The sequence below is a fragment of the Anguilla anguilla genome, chromosome 10 (assembly GCF_013347855.1).
Source record: "Anguilla anguilla isolate fAngAng1 chromosome 10, fAngAng1.pri, whole genome shotgun sequence".
In the NCBI taxonomy this organism is placed as follows: Eukaryota; Metazoa; Chordata; class Actinopteri; order Anguilliformes; family Anguillidae; genus Anguilla; species Anguilla anguilla.
In genome coordinates this window covers 8,033,713-8,044,724 of record NC_049210.1, presented here as the reverse complement: position 1 = coordinate 8,044,724, position 11,012 = coordinate 8,033,713, and the positions used below count along the sequence as shown (strand labels likewise).

Here is an 11,012-nt window from a genome sequence, read left to right as displayed (position 1 = left end):
AAGTGCACAGACAGCGCACTGTATATCTTACGCTGCTTCTGAACATCTTGCCGTTCAAATTCTTACAATTTGTTTCGCGGCCACTGTCGACTATTTAGAGAATGCTGATTGGCGAATAAAATGGGCGAATAGATCCCAAATTTGGGGAGGCAGCAGCCATGCCTCTCATCTGCCCCCATATATCCCGTCCCCAGGGTTCTGTTTCAGCGAAATGCTCCTCGTTTTAAGGGGAAGGGAAAGGCCATATTGACGCGATTGGAAAATTTTGATCGATTATTCTCCTTGTTAAAAGGTGGCCATGCAAACACGATCAATTAGTGGAGATAGCGCACGTCATTGATTTCCCTTACCCCCCGCTACTCTTCCATGGATTCTTCTTTCCTCTTCGTCTGTCTATATATTGATCCACGAAAGGTAATTGGCACTCATAACCCCCACTGCCCCCCCCCCAACCAACCCCCCCCCCCCCCCCAAAATCCTAAATCGTCACCCCCACCCTGGTGCTGTATAACGATGATTCATGGGTTCCCAATCAACATGCAAACACACAAACAGTCAAAAGTCTCAGAGATTTTACAAAGCATCTGAGATATTACTGTTATTATCCTTCTACCTCAAAATAACCAAGAGTAGGATCACACAGGAATTCACAGAACCCTGGGTCTATGATTCAATAGTTCTGGTAAAAACATATTACCTGCATTATAGTGGTCTCTAACAAAACATAAGAAAATTGGTCACCACACACAGAAACACTGAGAAGAATGCTCAGCAAGCATAGACCTCACATAAGCCATGCTGCATACACAAAATCAACACAATACTGTTTAACTTGAGAGGACGGTCATATCAATAAATCCATGTAATGTAGGATTGAATGTAAATAACTGAGACAACAAAAACACTTAACGCATATATTTTGGGGAGATTCATCAACGTGTTATTTGTAATTCTTCTCTTCTGTACTTTTTAACTGGCATTCATGGTTTAACTGTTTCTGTACTTGGTGTGGAATCCTGGAACAGCAAAACTCAAATTTTCCAAAAAAGGAAGTTATCTGGATTGAAGTTACATAGTTTTATACTACATAAAAGCAGAAACTCTCATGCTAGTGCTGTTGTCCAAATTCTTTTCCAAAGGAAGCCCTCTAGTCCTCATCATAAATATTATTTAAGTCCATAATTCATCTTTTTCCCTTTGGAAGATTCATTTCTTTCATGCATGCAGTACAAGTGTTTTATAAACCAGTTTTATTGTCTTCTACCCAACCATTGCATATCCAATTGAAGTGGTACAGGCAAGAAGCACAACCTCTCAAGTTGATGGGGGATTCACTGCCTATGCAAGGTTTAATGGGAAATCTTAACGTCAACCAGTCCTAGAGCCTCATCACCTCCAAAAGCCAGCCAAGAGCCGAGACTCATTTATTTATCAATTCCTTTAACGGGGACAATGTACAACTTACAAGTCAAGTATTAGCAGAGTTTAGCCATTGAGCTAATTAGCTAGCGCGTTTCCATCTGTTGTCCCAGTGACTATGATAAACTGACCGCGATAGCATACAGCGAGGAGAGCCATTCAAGAGAGCATACAGCAGGGGGGACAATGGCAACACAAGACAATGCTGATAGCAACGGCGACCGGGGGTGATATTTCTTGGGGAGCCCTGCTGTTGCCCGTGTCCTGGCGTAGGGTAGACCCCCACAATGACACCCCCCCACCTCACAGCCCCCCACCCCATTCTCTCCAAATGGATCATATGTAATCCCCGCTCTCTTCTTTATATATAAGCAGGATTAAGGGGAAGAGAGAGGCTGAGGTGTGGAGGGCGGGGGGGGGGGGGGGGGGGGGGGGGGGGGGGGGGGGGGGGGGGGCGCATGGACCGGACTGAGGGGGATGGGGGGCAAAGGGGGGGGGGTAAGGGGGCAGGGGAGGGGGGTTAAGCCCCAGCAATATGGGAGGCAGATTAAGAAGAGAAAGGAAGGAGAGCCCGGGGAATTGGGAAACCCCTTGTGTTTGTGAGGTGTTCTAATGACATCGTCTAATTATTTCAATATTAGATGGCGAAAGGGGTGGGGGTGGGGGGGGGGCTGAACTGAGAGAAAAATTGAGAGCGTGCGTGTGGGGGAAAGAGGGAAGGACAGATACATGGCTCTGGTACTCTGCTTATTGGCCGTGATCAAATGCGGAATGAAAAATTAAAATTCTAAATTCTATGAAGGATGGAATTAAATAATTGTAAAAAGGCTGATGGGGAGCAGAGGGTTGATGAAGGAGCAGATAAAGGATGGGAAACAGAATGACGCGGATGGACAGAAGAGGAGAAGAATGAATGAGAGAGGGAGGGAGCGAGGGGGGGAGGGAGGGAGGGGGGGTGGGTCTTCGGCCTGCTGCATGTTAATTGGAGAACAGGTGTTGGAGCTGGAAGCAGGAGGCTGATTGCACTCACACAAACGGGGCTGACTCACCCCGCTGTAGACACATGAATAATTTAGGTTTGGAGCAGCGACCGGGGGGGAAAGGTCAGGGAAAGGGTCATACACAGTCACACACGCACACACACAAATACACACAGATACACACACACATTCACAGACTCACACACACACACAGATACACACATACACATTCACAGACTCACAAATACACACACACATACACACATTCACAGACTCTCTCTCTGTCTCACACATACAAACACACATGCATGTACACACACACACACACACACATCATTGTTCAGTGAAAAAAACAAAAAAAAAAACAACATACATACATGCTCACCTGAACACACCCACACATCAACACAAGCAGGCAATCCCACTGAACACAGAGAAGGGCCTGGATTCAGATTAGCACGCAGGGCCCTCCGTGTTCACGTCTCTTCCATTCGCGTCACCAGCGAATAAACGCGGCGGCATCTGCAGCACAGCCACAGCGATGCGCAGAAAGACGCCGTGCGGCTAGGCTAGGACCCGGGCGGCCACAAACCCCTCGTGCTGACCCACCCGCTAATCAAAAATTACCAAGCCGCTAATGCGGGTCCCAGCGGAGCGCGGTCCCTGCCCCCCGGAGGGGGGGAAACCTGGACGGCTGCAGGGATCACAGCCTCGCAATTAGAAGGGCGGGTCAAAGATGCCTTTTAATCCCGGCCTCTCGACACAAAGAGGGCAGCTATTAGCCAGCCTGGGCCAGAAAGCAGTGAAACAGATCCTTCGTATTACAAACGCCTCCGAGCAACTTATGAATGCCGCCTTCTTCTTCTTTTTTTGGTGAAATGGAGGGATGTGAGAAAGGGAGCATGGGGGGGGGGGTGGGTGGGGGGGGGGGGTCATTGGGAAAGTAAATCGCTAAATGAGAAAAACAGCTGGGTGGAGGAATTCTGGGAAAAGTCAAAAGACAACTTTTTTCCCATTATCAGAAAACTATCTTCAGAGATCCTCAGAGACGCACTGTCAACAGCCAGCCAGCGTGACCAGAAGAGAGGGAAGAGAGGAAGAGCAGGAGAGAGAGAGAGAGAAAGAGAGTGAGCCCATAGGGGATAGAAAGAGAGAGTGAGAAACCAAGAAACTGGAAAAAGGGGGTGGGTTGAAAGAGAGAATTTAAATGGTCACAGCAAATCTGAGAAAATGTTTGCTTTTCCTCAGCTGATAGTAGCCAAATGCACGCCTAACTCACTGTGAGCGTAGCGATTAGCACGAAATACCCCGGCAAGTGTACCGTTCTCGCTGCAAGGACCAGGAAGTGTACTTTCTCACTCCTTTCTTCAGATGAAAAACAGTAAACATAGGCGGCACAACTTGGGGAACCATCAAGATTTTGGACTTCTACAGTCCTTCTGAATGCGCTCCAGCTCCCATTTCCAACAGTCACGGAACAGTCTGGGACGCTGGAACAAGACGGACTTCAAAATTCCACCGTTCCGCTGCCTTTCCGGGCGTGACACTCAGCGGCTAGCATGCGGCTGAGGCGTTTGGGAGACAGCCCGTCCCAGGGGCACCAGAATCCCCCAGGGTCCGGGGTCGCAGCTCACTGCTTCCTAAACTACAGGCTGAGACCCCCCCGGCGGGTCCTGAGAGGGGTGTAGGTTAGTCTTGAGGTGTGGAGAAAAGGATGACTTACAGAACATCAGAGACTGTCCATAGTCACCAACAACAGTAAAATAAAACCAGTCAAAAAGTCCAGTCAAAACCCTACACAAAAAGCATGAATACTCATGTTCTTCCTTCTGAAGGAGTGCAAACCATAGCATATTCAGCGCCAACAAGGAAAAAACATTCCAGGGCTTTTCAATAGTTTCATGGAAAGAGGAAGTGTGCAAGTTGCCGGAGTGTGTGTGCCTGTGTGTGTGCGCGAGTGTGAGCAACCACAGTGCACAGAAACCGAGTTTGTAAATCACAAATTCAGCACTGTCCATTACCAGCCTCCTTATGTCATGTGATTGGGGGGCAGGGAGGCTAATATATGACATGCACCAAGAAAGAGTTATGGTGATGGACTGTAGCCACCTCTAGCGCTAGCAGCACTGGTTAGCTGAAGGCATCTGACAGGGGTGTTGGCTAACGGGGGGGGGGCACCTGTACAGGCCTATGGGTCCACGAGCCACAGACCCGCTCCAGAAAACCCGCAAACCCTACTCCCTCCCTTCCTCCCACCCACCCCCCCCCCCCATCGCTCCTCTTCTCCTCCTCTTCCTCGTGCACCCCATAACCCTCCCTCTCACGCCAGGGCCCCCGTCTCTACGGGCAAATAAACGCGTCCGGCTGATTTGTGGGATCCCGCCGCCGAGCGATGCCGCTTCAGGTTTTATGCCTCGCTCTGCCAGCCCTTTTCTTTTCTTTTCCTTTTTTCCCTCTCTTTTTTACCAGGCATTTACAGCGAGACGTTTAGCACACGCTCTTATCCACGACTGCTTGCGCACGCACACACACACACACACACACACACGCACGCACGCACGCACGCACGCACGCACGCACGCACGCACGCACGCACGCACACACACACACACACACACACGCACACACACACGCACACACACACACACACACACACAGATACACACACACACACACACACACACACACACACACGCACACACACACACACACACGCACACACACACACACACGCACACACACACACACACACACACGCACACACACACACACGCACACACACACACACACGCACACACACACACACACGCACACACACACACACGCACACACACACACACACGCACACACACACACACGCACACACACACACACAAAGGTCCAGGGAACAAGTCGAGCCCGTGCCAAGAAGTATTTTACTACATGTTTGCTCATCAGTGATTGGGCGTCAGAGTGAATTTGAGAAGGGGCGTCAGAGTGGGCCAGGACAAGGGTAGAGTGGAGCAGGACAGGGGTAGAGTGGGGCAGGACACGGGTGGAGTGGGGCGGGGCAGGGCAGGGGTGGAGGGGGCGGGGTCTTACCTGTCGATGATGACCGGGTCCGAGGGGGTCTCGTTACGGTTGCCACAGCTCTTCTTCTCACAACAGCGGCTGCAAACGAACACAGCAAATGCACGGTCAGTCAGACCCGCCATAATGACCTCACGGTCAGTGAAAACCCGCCATAATGACCACATGATCAGTGAAAACCCGCCATAATGACCACATGATCAGTGAAAACCTGCCATAATGACCACACCGCCAGCCAAACCTGCCAGAACAACCGCGCGGTCAGCGAAACCCGCTACAACTACCACAAACGTTCCCCGTGTGGACTGAGCGGTCGGGCAGAGCGACAGCAGTGTGCCGGCTCAGATCCCGCGGTCTCGGGGGTGGGGGGGTTACAGACTGACCCACAGACCTGCTGCCACAGGCGCTACAAAGGCTGAGAGAAAACAAAAAAGAAAATACAAAAACAGGGGAAGGGAGGGAGAGAAAGAAAGGAAGACTACAACAACAGAGCACGAGGACAGGAAAGAAAAAAAGAGAGAGACAGAGAAAGAGAGGCGAGAGGGAGCATTCAAACGCAAAAAGGCCAGCCAAGCAATCTGTCACTTTGATTTTGTAATCAAACTACCCCCCTTCTCCTGCCTGATCCTACCTCACACACACACACACACACACACACACACACACGTTTCTAGTCTTGTGTATGGAGAATGAGGTCCCCCCCCCTTCATCGCTGCATAACAAAAGTACCCCAACCCCAAGCCATCTGCCACCCCTACACCTCCACTCACCCTTCCTATGTCCCAGCTTGGCCCCGCCCACGCCCCCCCCCCCCCCCACTCCACCCCACCCTCGCCCCGCCTGTCTGACAGACTCACCCCCAGCTGTGACGCTTGCCCTCTGTCTCCTCGTCTGTTATTAGCCAGCTGTGAGTCATCTGCTGGCTATACAATGGCAAATCCCAGCCACCCCCCCCCCTCCAAAGCTCAGGTCTCCACCCCCCCCCCCCCCCAAAAAAAAGCCTTGTCTCAACAGCCCAGCGTGCGCACTGTGACACGGCGGCAGTCAAAAGGGGGTACCCCCCAACACGCTTCATTTCACTAAAGTACCGCCCCCCCCCCAAAACACACACACAGAAAGGACAGAAATGGCCCTGACACTCCACTCTTAATCTCTGTCCTTCTGTCTTTCTTTTTTCTTTTCTCTTTTGCTGCTACATCACAAGTACTAAAGCTCAAACTATTCAGATGAACTTTTCCAGCACAAAAATTAGCATATGCTTTAACTAGCCAACTTTATTTTTCAGCACTCTCAATTTTCTACTATTCAAAGATGACGTTTATACTCCTTGAAAACACTTAAACTCTCCTTATAAAAAGCTTGACCTACTATGCATGTAATTAACAGCTGATAAACAGATGAATTGCAAGTAATTTTAAACAATTTTAATGGTATTAACCAGCCCTTCAGATATAATTTGAAAACACACCCTACAAACATCCAAATACTATTACCAGGTAACATTTTTGTGGTGAAAAGCCCAGCTACATTTGGTTGAAAAGTGAAAATTTTCTAGTCGACTTGAATGTAGCCAGGCTATATCCTGGTAAAAACCCTGAGCTATGTTGGGGGTTAACCAAGTCTATTTATGTCAAAATGTCTTTCAAAATAGATTTCCACCCCCCAGACGTCTAGAATCCGACTTTTGCTCCCTGGGTTCTGTCTGCGGTTTGAGAGCTCCTGTCATCCCGAAAGGGCGACCCAAGCGGTGTTGTTCCAGGGCAGGGGTGCGTAACCCCGGTCCCGGACAGAGCCGCAGGGTGCGTGCAGGCTTTTACTTTCACCCCAAAAATCAGCGACCGATTCAGAGCCGGGAAGGCAAGCGGGGAGAGTCTGACTGCGTAACCAGAAGCGCTTTAATTGATCAACTAAGTGCTGAGTGATGACAAATCTGCGCGCCCTGCAGCCGTCCTGGACCAGGGTGTGGGACCCCTGATCCACACGGGCTCAGGAGGAGGGGGGTGTTGGAGGGGGGCAGATGGGGAGGAACAGCGGAGGATACATGGGGAGCCAGTGAAGTGGTGGAGAGGCGGAGAAACTGCACATATTTTCGGTCATCCTCCCATTTGAGAAGTTTTTTGTCTTATTGTAACATGGTGCAAAATTGATTCCAATTGTGCAAACAGACCCAAGTACAAAAAGATTTGAAATCTGTGTGTGTGTGTGTGTGTGTGTTCATGTCTCACCTGCACATAACTTCATGGGTGAGCAGGACCCTGCACATCTCTGGGTTTTTATTCTGACCTTCATAAGCGATGGGCTGAGAGGGAGAGAGAGAGAAAGAGACAGACATTTTAGTTTCAGTCCAGAAATCACAGGATAAACCACAAATCCCATAATTCAAGCGACCCTACCTGTTTTGTGACTGAGTCAATGAGTCGTGCGTACAGGTCCTGCTCTGTCCGCACTCCTGGACATACACACAAAGAGAGAGAGAGAGAGACGGACAGAGTGAGAGAGAGACATTGAGCGTGAGAGGGAGAGGGAGAATACTTCAGATGTAAGCTCTCCACGTAGCATGTAACCCGTCAGTCGGACGGTACGCATCTCAGCAATCAGGCATGTTCAAGCCTCATAAAGTCCACCGCGCGTTTCACCGAGAACAGACAAGCCGTTCGATTTTTCTGTTCCGGCTAAGCGCTGACCCAAACCCGGGACCCGTCAACCGCGGCGTCTGACCGTGTGGGCCTTCGGTGACAAGGCCTCTATTCTCTGGCCATCCTCGGGAGGAAGACCCGCACCGAGCGCAGCTTTCCCCCAGCAGGCATGGGAAAGGCCTGGGAAGACAGCGCTCACCACCGTCTGACTCCCAGTCCACACTTCACCCGCTCAGGCTCGGCAGAAGGAGGACTGCGGGAGGAGGGAACTCGCTGAGGTCCTTAAACTCGCCGAAGGGATTAAAGCAAACGACGAAAGATTTCTCAGGATGAGTTGCCTCAGCACAGGTGGAAATTTAGTTGAAGGTAAATTCCAAAATGATATCAAAAAGTTTTTTCGTTGGGGTTATGCAGCGTCAGCGGGTCTACCTCCAGTCCTGGAGGGCCGCAGGGTCTGTGGGTTTAAGTAGACTCCAGTATTTCAACTTGACTTCCCTCCTCTCAACTTTAAGCAATTGATAAGCCTAGATGGGCTGAATGGCCTGACTAATCATTGTATAGTGTTATTTCCTTATCTAATAAGTCCTCTTCTTTTTTCCCCTCAGGAACCCTGATCTCCGATGAGTTAGAGAGGGCTTAGGGGAGCAGTCACAGGCCCTCTGACTGGCTGGGCACTGATCTGAGATCAGCGTCATCAATGTGTGATGTGGCACGGGTACGGTTTCGAAGGTGGCGACCCCCCCTGAAACTTCGCTTTCCACGATCTGAACTGCACCACTGAAAAAGTGGCTCCTCAGAGAGTAACTCTGACCCCCGAGGTGTTTCCAAACCCAACGACACACTTCTCACGCACCGCGTTCCTGTGCCCCCCCTCCCCCCGCGCGCGTCTTCACAGAGTGTAATTTTGAAAACATTCCCTTCATCAAAGTATCAATCGGGAGCCCTTTGATATCGCCGGGGGGGGTTAAGGGGGCGGCGGGGGGGCGGGGGTTGAACTGGTAGGAGAGGCTTTTATCTCCTCTCCCTTGGGTACGGCAGTCGTGCCGGTTGGGGTGCCGGTTGGGGGGCTGGGGGGTCTGTGACTCCTGGGAGCTGAGGCTCCAGAGCTTGCGTCGTATCAGCGGAAAACCACGGGGGGGGGGGGGGGGGGGAAACGAGTTTACCTCGCTTCCCTTAACGAGCACGACAAAAGCCGGCAGCGATTGGCTCCGGTTCGTCCCGGGTTGAAAGCACAGACGAGCGAGCGAGGTGGGTAGACCCCAGCGGACGACCACGGAGAGCGAGAGACAGCGAGTGTGTCTGAGGACAGAGGGGAGTCATGTGACCAGGTTACGTGGGACAGAAAGGCCCAGTCCTGGAAGGTCTTCAGATCACATTTTTTATACTACTATTTTTTTTTCATTACGATCCACAATGTCTGTGACAAACTCCAGCTCTCCTCTGAAACTCCACCACGGGGTCTTGCCACACTGCAGGTCTGTTCCAACATTGTTCTAAAGTTATTTTGGCTGATTCTAGGTAAGAAAAAACCGGAGAACAGCTGAACGGACAGGAAGTGCTGACGACAGGACAGACAGTGTGAGCGCGTGCGGAAGCCGGGAGCCAGCCACTCACCGTTGCTGTACAGGAGCTGAAGTTTGTAATGAGTCCCGTTGTTTGTCTTCTCTCCTGTCTGTTCCTTGAGGGGAAAAAGCAAAGGGCCAATCACAGTCGAGCCAAACGCAGCTGAGCCAATCGCAGCGTCACAGGCAGTCACAGTTAAGCCAATGGCGGTGGAGCAGAGCGGCTTTAACCGTTATGAATGAATGAATGAATGAATGAATGAATGTGGGGGGTCACAGAATCATTCTCTTGTTTGTTTAAGGCAGAGCAGTGGCTGTATAACAGGGACACTTGACCCTGCGGGGGCTGCAGTTCAGCCCGTTTAATGGCTCTCTTACCACAGTGTACACACTCAGGACAGGACAGAGCCGAGCTGCTCCAGGCAGGACAATGGAGCCCTAAACCGACAGAGTAAACTCTGTTACTCTCACTAAGGCTCTAAGCTGTGTCTAACTGCGTATGCTCTGTGTTACTCTCACTAAGGCTCTAAGCTGCGTCTAACTGCGTATGCTCTGTGCTACTCTCACTAAGGCTCTAAGCTGTGTCTAACTGCGCATGCTCTGTGTTACTCTCACTAAGGCTCTAAGCTGTGTCTAACTGCGTATGCTCTGTGTTACTCTCACTAAGGCTCTAAGCTGTGTCTAACTGCGTATGCTCTGTGTTACTCTCACTAAGGCTCTAAGCTGTGCCTAACTGCGTACACTATGTGTACGTGTGTGTGTGTTGCAGGTGTGTGTGTGTTTCAGGTGCATGAGAGTGTGTGTGCGTGTGTTACAGGTGTGTGAGGGTGTGTGCGTGTTGCAGGTGCACTTATGTGAGTGTGTGTGTATGTGTTGCAGCTGCAAGTGCATGTGAGTGTGTGAGTGTGTGTGTGTGTATGTGTTGCAGTTGCGAGTGTGTGTGTGTGTGTGTGTGTGTGTGTTGCAGTTGCAAGTGCATGTGAGTGTGTGAGTGTGTGTGTGTGTGTGTGTGTTGCAGGTGTGTGAGGGTGTGTGCGTGTTACAGGTGCGCTTATGTGAGTGTGTGTGTATGTGTTGCAGTTGCAAGTGCATGTGAGTGTGTGTGTGTGTGTGTGTGTTGCAGGTGTGTGTGTGTGTGTGTGTTGCAGGTGCATGTGAGTGTGTGTGTGTGTGTGTGTTGCAGGTGTGTGAGGGTGTGTGCGTGTTGCAGGTGCATGTGAGTGTGTGTGTGTGTGTGTGTGTTGCAGGTGTGTGAGGGTGTGTGTGTGTTGCAGGTGCATGTGAGTGTGTGTGTGTGTGTGTGTGTGTGTGTGTGTGTGTGTGTGTTGCAGGTGTGTGTTCAGGAG

At 50.8% G+C, this 11,012-nt stretch overlaps 1 protein-coding gene across 1 annotated transcript in view; it reads right to left on the bottom strand.

The window, feature by feature from the left end:
* Nucleotides 1-5,476: 5,476 nt before the first annotated feature.
* Nucleotides 5,477-11,012, bottom strand: part of LOC118237235 (transcription factor COE2-like) — a 13,291-nt gene continuing 7,755 nt past the window's right edge. The window contains exons 3-6 of the mRNA XM_035435739.1: nucleotides 9,719-9,782; nucleotides 7,862-7,917; nucleotides 7,694-7,767; nucleotides 5,477-5,549 (exon numbers count right to left, since the gene is read on the bottom strand). Of these exons, the coding sequence (XP_035291630.1) occupies nucleotides 5,477-5,549; nucleotides 7,694-7,767; nucleotides 7,862-7,917; nucleotides 9,719-9,782 (267 nt within the window). The remainder of the gene's footprint in view (nucleotides 5,550-7,693; nucleotides 7,768-7,861; nucleotides 7,918-9,718; nucleotides 9,783-11,012) is intronic.